General features: G+C 40.8%; 1 protein-coding gene across 2 annotated transcripts in view; it reads left to right on the forward strand.

Moving 5' to 3' along the window:
• Window positions 1–21,875, forward strand: part of egfra (epidermal growth factor receptor a (erythroblastic leukemia viral (v-erb-b) oncogene homolog, avian)) — a 44,436-nt gene that overhangs the window by 18,502 nt on the left and 4,059 nt on the right. Inside the window, exons 2-25 of one of the 2 annotated variants that reach the window (XM_040019079.1) lie at window positions 2,722–2,873; window positions 4,517–4,703; window positions 4,824–4,949; window positions 5,044–5,112; window positions 5,321–5,439; window positions 6,197–6,338; window positions 7,284–7,400; window positions 8,602–8,728; window positions 8,815–8,888; window positions 8,971–9,058; window positions 9,174–9,373; window positions 9,537–9,669; window positions 10,082–10,172; window positions 10,737–10,894; window positions 12,522–12,560; window positions 12,694–12,838; window positions 12,937–13,059; window positions 13,717–13,815; window positions 15,182–15,367; window positions 15,828–15,983; window positions 17,486–17,561; window positions 18,325–18,471; window positions 19,224–19,321; window positions 19,435–19,602. In XM_040019079.1, the coding sequence (XP_039875013.1) occupies window positions 2,722–2,873; window positions 4,517–4,703; window positions 4,824–4,949; window positions 5,044–5,112; window positions 5,321–5,439; window positions 6,197–6,338; window positions 7,284–7,400; window positions 8,602–8,728; window positions 8,815–8,888; window positions 8,971–9,058; window positions 9,174–9,373; window positions 9,537–9,669; window positions 10,082–10,172; window positions 10,737–10,894; window positions 12,522–12,560; window positions 12,694–12,838; window positions 12,937–13,059; window positions 13,717–13,815; window positions 15,182–15,367; window positions 15,828–15,983; window positions 17,486–17,561; window positions 18,325–18,471; window positions 19,224–19,321; window positions 19,435–19,602 (3,020 nt within the window). The remainder of the gene's footprint in view (window positions 1–2,721; window positions 2,874–4,516; window positions 4,704–4,823; window positions 4,950–5,043; window positions 5,113–5,320; window positions 5,440–6,196; window positions 6,339–7,283; window positions 7,401–8,601; window positions 8,729–8,814; window positions 8,889–8,970; window positions 9,059–9,173; window positions 9,374–9,536; window positions 9,670–10,081; window positions 10,173–10,736; window positions 10,895–12,521; window positions 12,561–12,693; window positions 12,839–12,936; window positions 13,060–13,716; window positions 13,816–15,181; window positions 15,368–15,827; window positions 15,984–17,485; window positions 17,562–18,324; window positions 18,472–19,223; window positions 19,322–19,434; window positions 19,603–21,875) is intronic. The other variant, XM_040019088.1, reaches the window with a different exon arrangement.

The raw sequence follows: 21,875 nt of genomic DNA on the forward strand, positions 1-21,875 counted from the left end.
GAAACAGATATGTGCCCGCACACCCTCGACTTCCAGCACTAGTTCCCAAGTAAACATCAAAACATGCGACTGGACGTTTCTGCAAGTTTAGATGACTCGTGATCGGGTTTATCAGGTCCTTTGTCATTCTCTGACTGGGTACTGATCAACGGAGCTCAATCCAGCTTGTGCTGCTTAGAGTGTTGCACACTTGCATATATGCTAGTGCACACACCCACACACTCATGCCGTACCACTCCCTGCACCTACCTCCTGGACGTTTTGTGACGACAGTACAGCTGAAATGAGTGAAGCAATCTGCAATTAGTCTTTGTCACAGTATCAGTTACATCATAAGAAACCCCACCCTTAACCTTGCATTATAGCAGGCTGCAGACAGTAGGTTACATTTCAGAATCAACGGTTTATGGACAAAAAAAAGCAACTAAACAGGTTCCTGTCATTTCCAGTCTGCGTGTTCATTTCCTCACTAGCAACAGTTTGTCTCTTTCAGAGCGAAGGTAGCTTACCACGTCTGCAAACTTTTATTGTAAATGTGATTCAACATGAGTCATCTTCATTTGGAGAAGGTTCCCAGGTTAAAGTCTAACACACATTATTCCCAGCACAATTATAGAGCAATCTTTTTAACAGCAGATTTTAACAATTATGTCCCACAGCTTGACCTCATTTGTTTTTTCTTTTGTTGCTCCTGGAAGTCCATTTATGGTCGTAGAATATCAGATCATTTACCACCTGCAAGAGAGTTGTGAAATCACCAAGTGGACAAGGAGAACCTTTACTGTGGCTGTGTGCCTGCTTGCTCGGCCAATTGGCTGTTTGCTTTACTTCCTTGTTTGGCACTCAAGGTCTGATCTTCCCTTGGAGGAGATTTGTTGAACCATCAGCCTCACCTGTCTTTTTCCACCTTCACTGCTCATTATAACTCAAAAAGGGAGCAGGCTGCTTATATATAACTGGGAGATATGCATGTATATATACTCTAAGTGATTGTCTCTGTTTGCAAAATAGCGTTCAGGATGTTCAAATCAGGTTTATTAATATTCACAGCTGCAAAAACCCGACAACCTTTTGTTTGTTACAGTTTGGTTTTTGCGATCTGAGTAATAATTAGAGGGCTAATTACAACTCACGTGGCTCTTCTAATTAAAACTGTCAGCTTGCTTTTGCTCATCTGCCTCTGTTACTCTGGTGTTGGGCTGCTGGACTGCAGGGTTCATGTCAGGGAGAACCCTCAGGGACCAGCTAATGAGGAGGAAGAAGAGGGAGGGCGGTTGACAGCTGTTTGTGCCTAATTCTCACTGATTAGCTTCCTTTTGCGCTTAGTGTGTATGAACCCAGCACAACATCATAAGTAAAACACACAGTGCGATTGAAAAACGCAGTTTTATCCTTTGATACCAGTTGAGAAACCCTGTTCTTTTCCCTCAGTGATGTGAATCACATGTGCCTTGGTTAGCACAACTGCATGAGCTGTTATGTGTTGTGAGGTGTGTCTGAGAAATCGGACCAAGTTGTTTGGCTTTCTTTTGTCAAGAGCAGGCATGTTTGGGAATGTGCTTTAGGGATTACGCCAGCACCGCAATTTCTAATAACCACGAGGAGGAATATTTTGTTTTTCAGAGTTAATTGCTCAAGTGAACCCATAATTTAAATCTCAATCAATTACTTGCTTATTATGCGTGCATACACTGTGTGTGTGTGTGTGTGTGTGTGTGTGTGTGTGTGTGTGTGTGTGTGTGTGTGTGTGTGTGTGCGCGCGCGCGCGCGTGCGTGCGTGCGTGTGTGTGTGTGTGTTAAAAAGCTGTTGCAGTGATTAACTCTGCTGGCTCTCTCTTCATTGCCAGTCAGAACCTGTTTGACCAGCTTGGGGCCTAAACATGCATAAGAGAAGATGAGCTGTTCTAAATAAAATCCATTCATTCATTAAAACAAAAAAAAGAGCCTCCCTGTTTGTTGCACTACCTTCCTTATTCACGCATTGTATTACGTAACATTAAATAGGCGAATTTATCAGCCCATAGTTGTTCTCTGGGAGCTGAAAACTCAGAGAGCATTCATTTATCAACATTGTTTAAGCACTAAATTGTCATTTCGTCATGTCATGAATCCTGCGATTGAGTCAAATATGGTTAAACTAGAAATTAGACTTTTAATTTTGAGATGTAGACATGTGAATCTCCTCTCCAAAAAAACAAAAACCTACAACTGTCATGGAATTTGTGACACACCAGAACTTTTCTGGAGAATACCACAATGGGTTGGACTTACTGGTCACAGGGATTGTTTTAACCAGCCTTCATACAAGTGGAAAGATTGAGACCTTTGCCAGCATAAAAACACGCAGCTGACTTTGACTCGTGGGCCAGAACTTAACTCGTCACTGAGATTTGATTTTGTTGCAGATGCAGCCCAGATCTGTTATTTTCACATGAAAGCATGCCAAGTTATGACTGCACAGACTAAATTCTCCAACAGAGATACACACACACACACACACACACACACACACACGCACACACACACACACACACACAGACACAGAAAGTCATAAACGGAGCCAGCGTGTTGCGTAAGCAGGGAATGTTTCTGTTTCTGACTGATTGCACTGTGGGCCTTGGTTTAAATACTTTGGTGACTCTCCACTGCAATTCCACATGATTTACAATCTGAATCTTTTAACATTTAAATGAAACAATGATGAATTCTCCTTTCTTGCAGTGTGCCAAGGTGTAACCAATCGTTTAAACCTTTTGGGAACTAAAGAGGACCACTACAGGAACATGGTGAAGACCTACAGCAACTGCACCGTAGTCTTGGAGAACCTGGAGATCACACACATGGAGGATCACCGTGACCTGTCCTTCCTCCGGGTAAAAGCTGCACTTTGTTAGGAGTTGAGGATAAGCATGTATATAGCAGATTAGAGAAAGAGTGCGATTAAAAGTTGTCCAAGCCCCTTATACTGGATGTGTGTAGCCTCTTGCATCGCTTCAGTTCAGATAATTAAAATCAGTGGAGAGTGAATAGGTATGATGATTCGGTGTATTTATAATGCTGTGGATGGAGCTTTGCTTAAGGTTGTATAGGGGTTTGCACACTGGGCACACACACTCTCATGAAGGGTTGCACACACAAAGACAGAAAAGCATACAGTCAGCAGATATTATTCAGAGGTTTTAAGGCTTTATTTCCACTGATATTAAGAGGAAGTGTCTTAAATGATGTCACTTTTAGAGTCCTATTTTTTCATCCTTACTTTTCTCTCTCATCACTTTGGACCTGCCCAGCGTCCACAGTTCAGATTAGCCCATCTCTAAGCCGACCCAGTATACTAATTAAGATCACCAGAAGTTATTGTGGCTCTGTGTATCACCTCTTGAGCAACATACTGTACATACTGTGCTAACCATTCTATTAGTAGTACTGGTGGGCTGTCTGTAGCCCTAGAGGTAGACCTGAGGCAATATAGTTTGGCTGAAAGTTTTATGATCCAGTGCCATCGACACATGTTTTTGGCTTGTGAGCACATCTGTCTATTTCTTATGTATTTGATATGTGAAGAGCGCATCGAAGGAATCCTTTACATGAAATATCTCAAGAAAGATGTCAAAAATAAAGGTCACCCTGACTTCATGAAACACATTATTTTGTCATAACTTAAGCATTCATATGCTATTGATGACCGCTTTTCACCAGAATAGTACAGAATAGAATTAAAGGGATGACATATAAAGTGAAACTTGACTGGTTAGCAAATACAAACAACTGTGAGTCTTATTCTAGTTAGACAGAAAACCCTGATTTGATTTATAAGATTTAGAGTTGACATTGTGGAGTTAACCATACATCTCATAGCTTTTATTTATATTTTCTTATTTTTAGCATCCATCACATACACTGTATGAACAAAAGTATTTGGGCCACACCTCTTAATCTTTGAACCCAAGTGTTTTCAGTCCCATTGCAACAGGCGTGTAAAATCGAACGCCTACCAATGCAGTCTGCATTTACAAACATTTGTGAAAGAATGGGGAAAGAAAAGACTGAATTTGACTTTGGTGCTATTTTAGGATCCCACTGTTGCATCAAGTCAGTTTGTGAAATTTATTCCACCATCAACTCTATGTGCTGTTATTGGAAAGTGAAACTCAGCCTGAAAGTGGCAAGTTACCAGTCACCAGTACCTGAGGAGCACGGTGTGCAAAAGTCACCAACACTCTGCCAGAGGAGGTTTAAACATCCTCTGGTATTAACATCAGCACAAAACCTGTGTGCTGGGAGCTTCATGGTATTTTTCGATGTCTAAGCAGCTCATTTAGGTGATATGTGTAGGTGTTCCTGTGCTTCTGAACATTAATTTACACACCTCTATCAGTCTACCAGTGTTATGGACCACCAGTTTCACAGTTTTCTCTTAAAATATTAATGTAAATGTATATAAAGGTCGTTCAGAAAATACAAAAGTTTTTGTTTTTTTAATTCAAAAATTAAGTTTGTCTTTTTTTCGTTCCAGTCAATCAAAGAAGTTGGTGGCTACGTCCTGATCGCCCTCAATACAGTATCCAGGATTCCTCTGGAGAACCTGCGCATCATTCGAGGCCATTCTCTCTATGATGGAAGTTTTGCTCTTTCTGTGATTTCCAATTATAACAAATCTACAAATAAGGGCACCGATCAGATTCTTCTGACCAGCCTGACAGGTAGGTTGACCCCTAAATATAATCATGTTTTATATGACACTCAGTATTATTACAAACTATGTAAATATTCCAACGTGTGCATGTTTGCGTAGTAGTTCATATGAAGTTTTCTTTTTGCAGAAATTCTTAAAGGAGGAGTAAAATTTTTGACCAACCAGCTTTGCAATGTGGAAACAATCCAATGGTCTGATATTGTTAATGTTGGAAACATCAGCATTGATCCAACTCCTAGCAAAAACAAAAATTGTAAGTATTACTTTACACCAGAACACAAAGAAATAATTTGTTGTGAGTTAAAAGGTTTTTAATTTTGTGCTTTGCAATGTTTCTTTTTCAACAGGTGGAAAATGTGACTCAGGCTGTTTCAATGGCTCATGTTGGGCATCTGGTCCTGAAAACTGTCAGACTTGTAAGCACTGTTTTATTAATTGTTAGCTTATTCACTGCAAACAAGAGCAAGGTAAAACAAATCTGTGCGCACAATCCTCCAATTTTTCATTTGAACATGTTTAAAGTACTGTAATGCACGGTGATGATAGGGCATCAGAATCAAAAGCAGAACAAATTCATTCCTGGGCTTGGACACTCCACTCAACTTCTGCTGCTCTCATCTCCAGTGACAAAGCTGAACTGTGCCCAGCAGTGCTCCAAGAGGTGCAAAGGACCTTCACCAAGTGACTGTTGCAATGAGCATTGTGCCGCGGGGTGCACGGGACCCAGAGCTGAAGACTGTCTGGTGAGACAAAGACACTTTTAATGTTACTGTGTGATATCGTATAAACATGTGACCAAGGCCTGTGTTCACCAGCCAATGTTTTAGTTATGCCTTGCTAATATAGGTCGGATCCCCTTTTGCCTTCAGACGACCTTAATTATTCATGCCATTGATTTTACAAGGTACTAGAAACTTTCTTCAGAGATTTTGGTTCATGCTGACATGATAGCATCACACACATTTTGCGACACAAAATCTTCTTTTGTCCAATTTTGGTGAACCTTGTTTGAATTGTACCCTAATTTTCCTGTTTTTAGCTAATAGGAGCAGCCATTAGTGCCACGTGATTGGTTGATTAGATATTTGCATTAACAAGCAATGGAACAGGTGTACCTGGTGAGTGTAAGACTCCCAGTCAAACAGAAACCAACGCAAAGTCACCAAAACTAATAAAAAACTGTTCCTAAGTGCAACACTACACTACGTAATTCTGCTACTCTGTAGGTTCCTGAAGAAGACCTTCCAACAGAATAAAGCTCTCACTCTCAGACATCTGTTTTTATCATCCGAAGTTTGTTATTGGTTTCAGTAGAGATGAGATGTGGAGCGTCTGATTAGATCTTGCACTTGGCAGTGCCTTGAATAACAGCGTCTGTTCTGCCTCTCTGTGCAGCTATGAGTATTAAGTCAAGGCTGTGATAAAGGAATGCAGTGTTATCATTAGTGCGGGGCTCTGTTTTGGTCCCAGTGTGCTAGATGACGCTTGTTTGTGCTGCAGGCCTGTCGGGACTTCCAGGATAATGGGGTGTGTAAGGACTCCTGCCCAGGCCTTCATCGTTACGACCCCAACCTGCACCAGCTGGTTCCTAATCCGCATGGAAAGTACAGCTTCGGGGCCACCTGTGTCAAAAGCTGCCCACGTAAGGCCGGCTTTAACCAGATCATTTTTTAGTTTTTTTATTTTAGGGTTTTTTTTTGCCAATTTCAGTTAAACTTTTAAGCCTGCTAGACAGATATATTACATTAGCCTACATTGATGCGTGCATTGTAGCTATGTCTCGACAGTCAAGATAAATAAAAGTAAAATAATGGGTCCCAATCGGCAGTATGAAGCTCATCATGCATGATTACACTTTTGTTCCATATTGCGGCATGCTGACTTGCAGAACAGTTGCCCAGGTTGTCCTTCAGGGTGGTTAGACATTCAGTCGTGACAGTTTGTCCAAGTTTAATTTTAAACTGTATAAACAAGAAAAGCAAATGATTGAGAGTGTGTTAATGCAACAACTGCGTTTTATCATTTTAACTTGCACAGGTCTGTCCCTGTATTTCTGTGTTTATATTCTGTCATCATTATGCATTAGAATAGAGAATAGAATAGAATAATCCTTTTATTGTCCTACAAGGGGAAATTTGGTTGTAACAGCAGCAAGAAAAACACATATACAAACAAACAGGACACAGGAAACAGAACAGAAACATACACCTGTTTTTTTACATATTTACATCAAGGACAATAATTACCAAAAGCAGAGTACTGTACAGTTATTAAAATTAAATATGTATGTAAACAAACATGTTCAAATGTGTTTGTTGGGAGCGGTTTTGATTGTACAATCTGACAGCTGCAGGGTGGAAACGCTCCTTCATGCATCTAGGATGCAGCAGTCTGTCACTGAAGGAGCTCTGCAGTTCAGCAACATTGCTAGTTAAACTGCTGTATAACTAATAAAAGATTATTTGCTACAAAAAAGCTTTTTTTCCCAGATATTTTAATATGATTTTAAGATGATTTAAGATCCATCTAGTGCACATGAATATGAGATTATCAGCAGCAGCAGCTCATGTTTTGCATATTCTTCCAGGTAATTATATTATTTCTGATTACGGCGCATGTGTGCGGACGTGCAACGATAACACATATGAGGTGGAGGTAGGAGGAATCAGGAAGTGCGCCAAGTGTGACGGGCTGTGTCCAAAAGGTAAGAAGATAAGCTGTTACTGTGCAATCTGGACAAATATTTCTCACCGTGTACAAAAAACAAACTGTTTGTAGCTACGCTAAGAACAATTTCTTATTATGTTGTTTTCAGGTTAAGCTGTAAAATGTAAATACGACAGAATGCAGTAATTTGTAAATAATTTAACCCTTTTAATTGAAAAGAGTGAAGGAAAACAGATGTTTCATTGTTTTTAACTTGATGCAAACGTCTTCAAAAAGTTGGGACAGCAGCATGTTTACCACACTGTAAGTTCTAATGGAAATGTATATAACTCCTGCCAAGTTGAATCTTTATAATGAATGCACATTAGACACATGCACTAAATGCACATAAGATTTCAATTTCAAAGACATGTCACTCATCCTTAAGCTATTTCTGTTTGGTTTTATATTCAGAGGAACACAGATACAACTGAACAACATTTTTATTAAACTCAGTCATTTTAAGGCATTTTAAACAACTGAGATGATTTTTTTTTAAAGCAAATGGCATTGTTTTGGTGAAAACTCATAGGCCAGATTTTATGCACCAACTTGTTAAAATGTATGTAACTCCTGAATCTTTATAATGAATGCATATTAGACACATGCACTAAATGCACATAAGATTTTGATTTCAAAGACATGTCATGCATCCTACGTATATTCAGAGGGATTTTAAACAACTGAGATGAATAAAAAAGCAAATATTATTGATTTGGTGAAAATTTATAGGCCAGATTTTATGCACTGACTCACTTCATTAGGTGTGGCTTATTAAAATGTTCAAGATGACCTGCTGAGGTGAGCATCAGAATGGGCAAGATTTTAGTGACTTTGATTGCACCAGACGGGTTGCTCTGAGTATTTCAGAAACTGCTGATCCACAGAGAAAATACCCAGTTAGCTGCAGATCTCTAGGCAATTAATGCTGCTGCTGACCATGTCTTCCTTTTATGACCACAGTGTTCCCATCTTCTGATGGTTGCTTCTAGCGAGATAATATTTCACGTCACAAAACTGAAATTATCTGAAATTAGATTCTTGAACATTTTGAGTTCGCTGTACTGAAATGACAAATCGGCAATAACTGTGTGATGCTATCACATTAATATGGACCAAAATCTATGAGAAACTATTATTAAACTATTATGATTATTTTTTATTGTTATTAACTAGTATTTTTTTTAAATATTTTTTAGTGTGTAATGGACTTGGAACAGGAGAATTGGTTCACACTCTGTCTATCAATGCCACAAACATCGGCTCCTTTGAAAACTGCACCAAAATCAATGGAAACATCGACATCATCCACACATCAATTTATGGGTAAGTCTGGGCTATGACTAGCATTGCTGCCTTTGTGCTCGATCACCTTTACCAGCAGTCAGTACGGTGTATTTTCTCATTTTTAGGGATCAATTCACCAAAACACCAAAGATGGATCCTGCCCAGCTTAATGTGTTTAAGACAGTTAAAGAAATTACTGGTAAGACTGCGTAAGGGCTGAGTCATGCATCTAAATGCGTGCATCTAAACAGTTTTAAGGTTAACAAACCTTGTTGCTTCAGGGTACCTGTGGATTCAAACGTGGCCAAATACCATGAGCTCACTGAGTCCTTTTGAGAATCTGGAGGTCGTTCGGGGGAGAACTAAACGGTATGTTCCTTGTAAAGACCCCCTGTTGATTCAAACCGCAGTGTTATTCAACCCGTCACAAAATGTTTTCTTTTTTCTTCTTCTTCTTATTTTGGTCTCGTTTCCCATTTGGTAGCGGAAGCCGCAGTTTGGTTGTGGCTGGTCTACATATCACCCACCTGGGCCTGAGGTCCCTCAGAGAAATCAGTGATGGAGATGTGTTTGTCTCTAAGAACTCTGAACTCTGTTACACCGATGCAAAGCACTGGCAGAAGCTTTTCAAATCACCACACCAAACTGTTAATATAGAGGGCAATGCCAACGCTGCCACCTGCGGTAAATTCTGTTTGTCTCACACCGGCTTCAGTCGCATCTTTGCTGTTGTTGTTGCTTTTGATTATGCGCTGCACGAGCAAGATTTAATTACAGGATCTTAATTTCAAAATTGGATAATTATGCAGGAAAGAGCTCTCGCTGAGATTGTGTGTTTGTGTTTCAGCTCTGAGAAACGACACTTGCGACAAGAAGTGCACGGCGGACGGCTGCTGGGGTCCGGGCCCCAGTATGTGCATTTTGTGCCGCGACTACAAGCGCGACGGGAGCTGCGTCGACTCCTGCAACATCCTGGAGGGGTGAGGGAGGCATCTCTCTGACTGCCTTTAATAAGCTTTGAAAAACAAACAAGCTAAAAACACAACAGGTCTCCATGCTGTACAGTTCACTCCTTCAGAGTCTATTTTTGTATTTCCAAGACTTTGACGCTACACGAGCCTGAGGGTTAATTGACAGAAAAAGAAAAGCAGATATGATCCGAAGCATTTTGAAATTCAGTCTCCAGTGGATTTAAGACAAACACTGGAGGCGAAACGACACAGTTGCTCACATCTGTTTATCTTCGGAGACCTCTGTCCAACAAAGAATCTCGACGTGCTTACAGTTTAACTCCTGTCCTCAAAAAAACTTTAAAAATAAAACACATATAATAGTTTCAAACTAGGCATGTCATGCTTTGTTATTGTTTTTTTTTCTTTCTTGTTTTTGCAGAGAGCCGCGCGAGACAGCTGTGAATAAAATCTGCATCAAGTGCCACCCCGAGTGTCAGCCCATGAACGGGACTGCAACCTGCAGCGCGCCTGTATGTTTGCCATCAGCAGCTAAACTAATATTACAAAACAAAACACTTTGCAGTTGTGTTAAACAGTTCTGTGAGCGTTGCTTAGAAGAGATTAACATTTGCACAGCGTGAAATCCAATCCAGACACGTTAGTTCTGCGGATTTGTCAGTCAGCAGCAGCTTTGATCGGCTGTAATGCAGCACAGCCACAAAATGTGCAATCTGGTTGTTTTCTTTTTCTTTTACTTTGATAACTGGGAAATAAACCCTCCAATTATCAAAAACAGAAGCACAACCTGACAAAGAGAGAGTGGGAGGCAGATCTGGGAAACGTATTAAATTACCGCTATTTTATTCAGGCGTGATCAGTGCATTGAATCGTCTTTTCACTAGCCTGAACTAAAAAAAAAAAAAGAAGAAGAAAAGAAAAGAAAGATCTAACTTGACTGCACGGGTCGTATTTGCCAAACATTTGCTTTGAGAAATTATTACTATGAGACAGTGTAGTTTACCAAATATTTATAACTGCTCTCAATAGAGTCGTAAACATAATAAATCTTTATCTTCTTTTTTTTCCACTTTCAGGAGTCTGCTAACTGCACTAAATGTGCTAACTTCAAAGATGGACTGTTCTGCGTGCCCCGCTGTCCCCAAGGCGTGCTGGGGGAGGACGACGCACTAGTGTGGAAATACGCAGATGAACAGAAAGTGTGCCAGCTATGCCACAAAAACTGCACTCAGGGGTAAAAAGCACTGCTCAGCTGACCTGAGAACAGGCACAGGCATTTTCTCTGTTTTGGAAACATTTGTCTGTTGTAACACTGATGCAGAAATGTGCCCCGAGCTTGAAGCGTCTGCTGAGGCGGTTCTTGGACTTCTGATTAAAATCAGACACCCCAAGAGACGAGTTGTTGTTCTAGACTGCAGGACTTTTGTGTGGTTTTGTGTGTTTTTCAATTTAAAACAAACCGATTATGTCTGACTTAATTTCTTCTTCTTTTAAATGCTTTTTGGACCTAGAAGGTTTACAGTCATGTGAGGAGGCTCTCTGTGAAGAACTAAGAACACCTTGTGATGCTGTGGCTTGTATAGGCACCTTCAGCAACAATAGCAAAAGTATATATAACACCTCAGCTATACCAAAGGAAAATTATCTCATGTCTTATAGTAAATCTTGTTAAACACAAGAATAGAGGCCTCATATGAGTTTTTTATATAAAGGTTTTTCTGTCTTTGAGCGTATTTTGGTGGAAGACAAAGACCACCTGATCGCTTCAGAGCCCTCATGACAAAGAGATGGGCTAATTGACAGGGAGTGAGGTACACAAGTCCTCTGGACCTCCTTGGAGACCCATCAGAGACAGTATGAGAAGGTAAACATGGAGAAAACTGAAACATACGGTACCAGATTTTCTGAATACCTGCCAGAATAGATCAAGAAGGAGAATTCACTGATTGGGTGAGCTAGGTCGACTCCCCTCGAGAGCCCCGCAGCAGGTCTACCTTTGATTGTGTTCAAGTATGTTTTTTGGAGGGTTTTTTAGAGGAAGAGGTATTTTCCAAACAAGCCATACTTAGTCTTTTTCTGATTGTACTATCATGAACTCCACTTTCATTTAACATCCTAACTGAGGCCTGTAGAGTCTGAGATGTAGCTCGTGGAATTTTTTTCCAGTTTCTCTGACCTTGGGGTGAGTTTGCTGGTGTACAATCCTGGGAAGCTTGTGGCATTTTGTTAACACACACCTGAATGCTCCAGAGATTCTCACACTTAGTGGTGATCAGTTAAAGTGCTTTTGATTAGCTGAATTCCTTGAGAGGACTGGATTAGATTCCTGTGAAAAACTTTCCTTTTCAGACAACTATATGTTGTTTTTGCAAGTCTGTAGTACTTTTGAGAACAAAGAAATAATAGCAACAGCAGAACTAAAAGCAGACACAGTTTTCACAATGATAGAGGATCAGTGTTAAGCCCAATGAGTAACTTGGGAAGTCGTCTGAGATACCTTTAAACCACCGAAAGCTGCTGTGTAAATGAGCCTCAGTGACTGTTACGAAGAAGAATAGGATATGTGTTTCCACAACTGGGTTTAGTAGTTTCATAAATAAACCACTGGACTGCGTGGAAATAAACAGTCCCCGGTTGACCCCAGTGACTGATGCATTGATTGAAAGTATTTAGTTTTGTAGGCATTTTACAGACGATTTTGGTGCTTTATGTGGCAGAAATGAAATCAAGTACGCTGGGAAACATAAGCGTGGCAACAGCATTGGTTTCTGATTGGTTGCAAAGGGTTTTTCATAGGAAAACAATGCCTCTGTGCTGATTTTGTCAGTTGCATTAGACTCTTCGCACTCATTTGTTTACAGGTGCATTGGACCAGGTCTTGAAGGCTGCCACAGCAAAGGGTGAGTAAACACAGCAACACAGATCACCACTTCTTAGGGATAAGTTAACTGAGGTAGATGTGTTAATCACATTTCTGCTGAAACTCACAAACGCACTCTGTTTGACAACCTCCCCCCCCTTCCTGTTTTTCAGCCCCCTTGGTCTTTCCATGGTCGCGGCTGGTGTTGTCGGTGGGCTGCTGGCCGCTCTCATCGCAGGCCTGTCTGTTTTTGTGTTGCTCCGCCGACGCCACATCAAGAGGAAGAGGACCATGCGTAGACTGCTCCAAGAGAGAGAGGTAAGCTGAGTCACCGCGCTTGGAGGAGATGATGAAGGAAATGTCAGCATTCATTTACAGCTGAGACAATATGCAAGACTGTGATTTCTTCTCTCTAGTTGGTCGAACCCCTCACTCCAAGTGGAGAGGCACCGAACCAGGCTCTGCTGCGGATCCTGAAGGAACCCGAGTTTAAGAAAATCAAGGTGCTGGGATCAGGAGCTTTTGGTACTGTTTACAAGGTAAAAAAACAAAACAAAAAGCAGCACCCTGGAGTTGTTTCTTTTTTCTTATAATTGAACCCCAGTGCTGAGCTTTACTGAATCTGGGTCTCTCTCAGAGCCAGAACCAACACACCATCAGCGTTTTCACTCATCTGCTACATCTGTTGTCAATTTTTCTGTTATAAAACCACATTTTTAACAAGCCAGATCATGCACGGGTGACTTCACTCTCACTTTCGGTGCTCGTGTGTTAATTTGGGTTTATGCGTTTATGCAGTGACATTCTGGAAACTCTCCTTCCCTGTGGGGACAAAACACTGGTCTCCTCAAGGTTAACCATTTATTTTAGGGTTCGGTTTTAGGTTAGCGTAACTCTCCAGAGAGAGAGGGAGAGACTGTAGGTCAGCTCGATGTTCTGCTTTGTATTTCTGCCTGTTTGTCGCTTTTTGACCTTCGTAGTGTGGACAGTTTTGCAAAGAATGGACTGCAAGCAGAATACAAATGCACTGTTTACTGTATGTTTGAGAGCAGGTGTAGCTTTGGCTTGCACATGCATGTCAATATTTGTACTTGTACTGCACAGTGTATGCTAACATTTACACATATGCTTGTGCGCTCACTTGATGATTCAGGTCTAATTGCAGCACATAAAATAAAATGCTTGTGTCCATGCAGGGTCTGTGGGTCCCGGAGGGAGAGGACGTGAAAATCCCGGTCGCCATCAAGGTTTTGAGAGAGGCCACGTCCCCTAAAGCAAACAAGGAGATCTTGGATGTAGGTTCACTCATTTTATGTGGTAATTTTTGGCCTCTGTGCTTACTGTAATACTAAATTGGAGCTGAACACAACAGCTCATTTGAAATACTCCCTCCCTGCCTCCTTCTGTTAAGGGCTGGAAATGAAAGTATACATTTTAAAATTTACAAATGTTACGCACATTTTTTAAGGAATTATCACAATATTTTGACTCAAAACTACATCGGCCTTAAGGAGCGACAGTTGTTGGCTGCTGGTTGTCAAGTTTCCACTAATGTGTCCTATAATCTAGCTAATGGCCACTTTTCCTTGTAATGGAGAACGTGTCTGTTTACATGGCATTCATCTTATGGGACTGCTGGAAATGGGATTAATTCATGGGAAGGCAGCGTGTGGGCGTTGGTGTAATCCAAGGCTGAGGTGTTCTGGAAAGGAATGCAGCGCTGATGCAGTGCCGAGAAAGCAGCCTGTGTTAAATGCATTATGCACACAGACAAATGTGCATCTTGGATCCTGTGATTTTGTGGTTCTGCTGCTCAGTCACTGCACGTCCACTCACTGTGGTGGACACAGATGTCCTCTCAGCTTCTTAACTTAAGGGCAGTCTTTCACTGTAAAGTAGAACGTGTTTGGAAACCTTGTTTTCATCAGGCTGTCTGAATTGCGTAGCCCCAAGCCGAGAATTTATTGAGCAATACTGATATCGTATTAGGCGTGTAGACAATATTTTGCATGCATTTCTGCTTTCATGACAGGAAACTAGATAAAGTTCAGTTTGAATTACTGCTTGCAGTGGTTTCCTTATCCCCATTTTTTAAATTCTTAAAGTACTTTGTCTCTTTTGATAATTTCCACTGTCGAGCAATAAAATACACAGCTGTTGGTTCTGTATTACTGCTCCTGAGAAACTTATCGCCTGATAACGGGTATTTCAAAAAATGTCTTGTTTATCATTCACAAGGATATCTCTACCAGCCAATAAGTCACAGGACCTTTGAATAATTAAAAATGTATTTTTTTGCTTTTGTACCTTGAAGGGAACCTGTGCTTTCCCTTACTTACGTACAAAATGTGGACAAAGTTTGCAAAAAATGAAATTAAACACACATAAAAGTATGTGTCCTAAACACTTGGTTATTTGTTTACCTTGTGTTTTCTTTTTAAGTTTTTTTCTTTTAATAATCTTACATGAATCCGATGCTAGCATGGCATGGATTTCCTAAATGGCTTCCATCACTGGGTTTCCTCGCAGAAGTCCATTAAAAGGAAGAGGGCGCTAAGCAGACACGAGCTCAGGGGCTGCATAAACAGCTAATACGTAAAGAAGAGAAATAAACATAATTTTGAATTGTAAATCATGTAAATCATTTATGTCATCTTACAGGAAGCTTATGTGATGGCCAGTGTGGAGCACCCCCACGTGTGTCGTCTCTTGGGCATCTGCCTCACCTCCACGGTGCAGCTCATAACGCAGCTCATGCCTTATGGCTGCCTGTTGGATTATGTCAAAGAGAACAAGGACAATATTGGCTCCCAGTACCTGCTCAACTGGTGTGTGCAGATAGCCAAGGTAAGAGGGAAAGTTCATAAAGGTGTCACGTTACAGTTGAGTAATCTGTTGATTAGGTTGGACCTGTTGTTGCTGGAGTTGTTTTACATGCGCATAGCTCTGTATCAGCCAATGAAGATATAAATCTAGGGATTTTATTTTTTTTATTTTCAATAACAATAATATTAATCACATGCTTTTGCGGGTTTAAGTCTTAGTGGGTGTGCAATTTAAAAACATACGCTTAAACTTAGATTTGCAGAGCGAGTCAAGTCGTCAGCGTTTTTGTTTTTAGAGGTTTTGTAAAGAAATACCGTTTCTTTTATCTGAGTAATCAGATTATCATGACAAGTCTGTCGTGACAGATGTCATTTTTCACTTTGTCGGAGCAAGCGGTGTTTTCACGTTTCCAACAATATCGGCGAGCCCGTGAAAGCACGGCTCTTATGTAATCTGTATTTCACTATTTGTTTGATTAAAGGGTATGAACTACCTGGAGGAGCGCCACTTAGTGCATCGTGACTTGGCAGCCAGAAACGTCCTGGTGAAGACTCCTCAACATGTCAAGATCACTGACTTTGGTTTGGCCAAGTTGCTAAAGGCAGATGAGAAAGAGTACCATGCAGATGGAGGAAAGGTTAGTTGTTTGTTTTTTTTTTTAATTTATTAGTCAGTTGTTGTGAGCACTGTTGCATCACAGCAGGTGATCCCAGAAGTTTAGAATCCACTCGGCGTCCTCCCACAGTCCAAAGACACTGATGGCTTTGTGCTAATTGGCAATGCTAAATTGACCTTAGAGTGAATGTGAGTGTGAATGGTTTCCTGTCTCTCTGTGTTAGCCCTGCATTAGACTGGTGGCCTGTCTAGAGTGTACGCTCCAGCCCCCTCACAACCCTGAATTAAATAAGTGGAAGAAAACTGATGGATAGAGTTGTTGCTGCACACAAATGGGCCTAAATATGAACATGATCTTGTTTAATGAATTTATAGCCAGTTGCCAACTGACAGACCGCTTCCTGTAGTTCACTCAGCTCGACTGCATGAAAGATATATTTTTGTACTTTGTTTTGTTCTGTATCTCATGCAAGTGGTGCTGTATTTAAATAGCTTCTGTCAGTGAATTACATTCAGAGAGAAATGACAAATCAAAAGGGTTTCTTGTCTTTTGTTTCCTTTGGGAAACTGAAGGATTCCTTACTCAAGAATATGCTGTGCTGTTTGTTTTTTGTGCCTGTAACTACAGGGTGAGCAGTGCATGTTATATCTGGTGTAATTAGGAGAAATAATATAATACAAATTCAGCCCAGATATCTCTCTGTATTGCATGTCAACACCAAATGTGCAGGTGTGGAAAAGAACAGGTCTTTAAAAAAACATCTGGACAAATCCAGATGAATCACTAAACTTCAGACACTCTTTTGTGCAGTGCAATTAAAAAAATATCATTGGCTTATGCAGAAAAACTGCCATAAGGTTTGTGTGATGGTCTTTGCATACCTTAAGTCTGCCTTAACCTCCTAGGACCTGGCGTCCACATATGTGGACATCACATTTTGGGTTATTTAGACCAAAATACTAAATTTGCTCTACAAGGGCCTGATATCTACTTACGAGGACATTATACTGCTACTGTTCTATCAAAATTTTAAATGAATATCCTAATTTTTCTTAGAAACAAAAATCAGTTAAAAAAAAATCTGGTAATTCTTTGTTTTTACATTCATCGGGTCCCAATATGCCCAAATATCAAAGAGAAATGAAAAATGCATGCTGTGGAAGAGTTCGGGTCTCAAGAGGTTAATAATAAAAAGAGACTTTTGTATATCTCACCATTAGGTGGCAGCAAAATTGCATCATAAACTCTAATGAATTGGCCAGAGACATTAATCAATTTCAGAAATATAAAGATCTGCAGCGTTTTAAGTTGAAAACATCCCTGCAAATACTTGATGCAAAGTGATGCCAAAAAATAAACTCACTGTTATCAGTAGTGTCACATTTAATTCATCCCATGCATGCATATGCAACATGATATACACACCATACATTATAAACGTGTTAGTGGGTAACTTGTCATTAGTTTAAGTGCACACGGGTTTTCCATTCTTTTTAATCACACTGTAATGATTATTCCCACAGGTGCCGATAAAATGGATGGCTCTCGAGTCGATCCTGAACAGAACTTACACGCACCAGAGCGACGTATGGAGTTACGGTGAGTCACAAGGAAAGAAAACCTCGCTTGCGCTGTCCCAGATTGAGCCCGAATCCTTGTGTAACTTCTGATAAGTAAAACAGCTGGCCCTCCGTGCTCCTGAGCATTGGTGACATTCTCACTGGAGCAATATTCATTCATCGCTAAATAAAGCGTTTTAACAGAAAGTGAGGCAGGGAGCGGGCAGTTGTTTTGAAGCTTCGGATAGCGTGTTGTTTTTGGAGTCAATAAAGCTCATCAAACAGGGAGTGAAAAGGGAGAACATCTTGTTAGCATCTGCGATTTTAGGTAGCGCACACCTACATGCTGGCAGTCTCGGATGGACAATCTCACATCAACCCACATATACAGTTCTACCAGCCCAGGAGCACACGCACACACACACACACACACACAGAAACCAAACACAGTACAGCTTTTTTTGTGGGCCAGCTTCCAAATCTTCTTTCCCCAAGGGTTTGATCATGCCTTCCGCTCAGTATGGCAAAAGCATCAGCAGACCCTAGAAGAAGTGGCGGGCTTCCTTTTCTCCTTTTCCCTTTTTCAGTTCCTCCAACGCAGAGAGGCATCCTGCTCACTCCCACTCCTGCATGCAGAGCCAATTTGTCAACATAGCTATTTTGATACTGTGCTATACTTAAGAAGCGTACATCCTGTCACTCTCATTTCTTCCCTTCTTTTTTTTTTTTATTGGGAGCAAAACAAAGTCAGTGACAGCTCATCAAACTGACATTTACCATCTGTCCTCGTCTCTGTACTGTAGGTGTAACAGTTTGGGAGCTGATGACATTTGGGACCAAACCATACGATGGGATTCCAGCCAGTGAAATAGCTGGGATACTGGAGAAGGGAGAACGCCTGCCTCAGCCACCAATCTGCACCATAGATGTCTACATGATCATGGTGAAATGTAAGCTCGTGTACAAAACCCGTGTGCATTTATTACTTTATGTAAGAGCTGCAGTAATTAGTAGTCTGTTTTGGGGGGTGTTTTTTGTCTGTTTCCTCCAGAACAAACACACACATGACAGTTAACAGCAAATGAATCAGGAAGGAAAAAGTAATAATTAGTTACATCACCATTTGTTTTATTGTTTTTAAGACATAATGCACTTTAGCAAACAGTTGTTTTTTATGTTACCCCTGTACAGCCTACAGCAGGGGTGGGAAACTCCAGGCCTCAAGGGTCCTTGATCCATCACAGCTGATTTAAATTGCTAAATGACCTCGTCAACATGTCTTGAAATTTTCCAGAGGCCTGGTAATGAACTAATCATTTGAGTCCGGTGTGTTGACCCAAGGTGAGATCTAAAACCTGCAGGACACCGGCCCTTGAGGCCTGGAGCTCCCCCACCCCTGGCCTAGTGTATCATATCTGATACGCGAGACTCCTACATCATCGATGTGATGTAGCAAATATGATACAAAGTAATTTCTTTTTTGTTTAGTTTTTTTCGTCTGAATGTTCAATAAACACTCAAATTTTATGGCAGTTGTTTCGTGGTTCAGGCTTTTGTTCTAGTGTTGTCTTTATCATCCGTCTTTCCCAGTTCTGCTACCTGCTGTTTTTACAGATTATGTCTGCTAATGTACTCACAAATTTAAAGCTTCATGTTACTGAGTCAACCCACCCTGATGATCTCTGCTGATGCATGTGCACAGGTTGGATGATTGATGCAGACAGCCGCCCTCGTTTCCGAGAACTCATAGCAGAGTTTACAAAGATGGCTCGGGATCCACCGCGTTATCTTGTCATCCAGGTATAATTTTAAGCCACTTCTTTCTTTAAAATTGCTTAAATATATAGAATATCTGATGATGAGCTGCAGTGATTTGTTACGTATAACAAAAAGGGTAAACTCTTTGATTTTAGGGGGATGACCGCATGCACTTACCGAGTCCTTCAGACAATAAGTTCTACCGCAGCCTGATTAGCGGGGAGGACATGGAGGATGCCGTGGATGTTGATGAATATCTGGTGCCACAGCGTGGCTTCTTCAGCAGCCCGAGTACCTCCCGCACCCCACTGATTCACTCAACAGTAAGACCCTTTATGGAAATGTAGAATCAAGTCTGTACGTGGTTTACAGTAATTTAGCTTTTAGAGAAATCTCATAAATCATGCAATCCTTACACAAAAAAAGAAATGGCGTGAAGCGTTTCTGCTTTGTCAGGACAGGCCTGTAAGAGTAAAACTAAAAATCATTAGAAATTATGCAAAACTTAGGAGTCTTGGAGAGCGTGCTCCTGCTTAACTAGTGCAGCTCAACTGAAAGCGAAATCAAAACTGATGTAATTACGAGACGGGAAATCATCACAACTTGCGTTGGTGTCACACTGAGTAGTGATTACTCCTTATTACACCCACAAGGTGACGCAGCTCACCAGAAACCCACTCTATCGTTCTTGTGAACATCACACAAACTGACTGTGCTGTGTGCACCTAGTAATCAAAAGGCTGAAGTCACTGCTGCTGTGAATACTAGGAACTAAAGTACTGTGCAAAAGTCTTGAGCAATTCTTCATTTCATCACATTTTCCTTCCAAGGAGCCAGACTGTCTTGTAATTTTGTAAGTGATCTTGAGCAATAGTTCTCCAGACTTTCTGAAAGGTTTATTAAGTTTTTCATTGGCTGCTTTTTCACTCATTTTAATCCAGTCCTTGTACATGACCATTTTCCAAGGAATGTTTTTTTGTTTTTTTTAAGCCTCTTAATACTTAATAATGTGTCATTCAAGCATAAAAAGGCACCTAACTCAGGGGATGAGGCAGTGTTGTCTACACATAACAGACAACTTAGGGAAATAAAACTTATTTTAAATTGTTTCTTCAAGCATTTTGTCTACAGCAGATGAACAGTGTCTGAAAAATCCAGGATCTGAGAGATGCATCTGCCATTTTTTATGAAGGGAAACAGGAAGAGTGAGTGAGGCTCAGTAAACGGTGTAGGCTCTGTCATGGTTTGGATCTTGCAAAATTGATGCAATTATGACTATAGACACAGAAAGAGCCCTTATATACTTACAATATATCCTCTCTCTACATATATATATATATTGCTGTCCCTAGATTAGCACAAGGCTGAAGCCAAATGCTGAACTGCTGACCTGTTTCAGCACGTTCACTTCTAATTTTAAAAGATTTTGACACAAATACAGGATCGACATGGAAAATATTGCCACTGTATTTTGTGCTGTGAGCTGTAAGGCCCCTAATGAGCCATGTAATGGTGCGTTTACCACAGACACACACCCACACCAGATTCACTCACACTGACCTTCTTGGTTCACACAGCTTTAGCTGTGAACACTTTACCAACAGGCAGTCAACTGTTTGAAAATGTAATTGTGCTGTGTTAACTGTGTTTTGGGGAAATGAGATTTCGGCATAAATCATTACCCTGTGAGTCTGGATGGAAATAAACACAGTCATTTTTTTCTTTTTCTGTGTTGAAAACAATTGCTCATGCCTTCAGTCAGGAGAAACAGAGCTGCAGCTGCTAAACTCTACCAGAGGTGTTTAGACAGAATTTAACTCATTTTACTGACTTGAAGTGGGAAAAGGCTGCTTTTGACCCCAGCGGCCCTGCTTCTGTTTACCTGGCCTGTCGTGACTGCCACCCACTCGCCCTCCTTAATCAGCGCCTCTCCCACGTTTCCTCCCAGTTGTCCTGTGATTGATGAAGGTGGAATAAGCAGAACTCTTCTACTGCGGGTTTAGTGAAGGCCATGCGTAGGTCTGGCTCTTTTACCTGGGATTATTGCCGGCCACTGACAGCCTGGTTAGTCCATATGAGGTTTCAGGTTTGATTACCTTTACAGGCGCCTTTTTTTCCGTTGTTGTTTTTTATTTCTGTCCAATAAAACTTCAGAATAGGTCTGTTTTTGTAATATTACTGTTGGGACATGGCCCAGTAAGGCCTTCTTTCTTTCTTTTTCCCCACATGATCAGTGCTTCAGCGTATTTAATTTCCTTTTCTTGTTGAAAGTAATTGCATTGCCACGGCTGTCACCCTATTTTCCCTGTTTTCCCATTTTTCATGGTTTTATGCCGCTCACAGCCCTTTGACTTGGACACAGCAAAGCTTGTCAGATTGTCTGAATCCATATGAATCTGCACGGCGAACGTTTATTTTGATCCCTATCAGCTTGTACTAAGAATGGCAGCTATAACTTCTCGGGGACCATAAAAACACGTTCATGTCACAGTTCAGAGAGAACTTGCCGTCCCTGTGTCCAAAAGAAACATGCAGTAACAAAAAATAAGAATAAAAGAAACTAAACAAAGCAGCCTGTCTTTGTACGGTGCCTTAT

This window comes from Simochromis diagramma, unplaced genomic scaffold (genome assembly GCF_900408965.1).
Source record: "Simochromis diagramma unplaced genomic scaffold, fSimDia1.1 OVJJ01000205.1, whole genome shotgun sequence".
In the NCBI taxonomy this organism is placed as follows: domain Eukaryota; kingdom Metazoa; phylum Chordata; class Actinopteri; order Cichliformes; family Cichlidae; genus Simochromis; species Simochromis diagramma.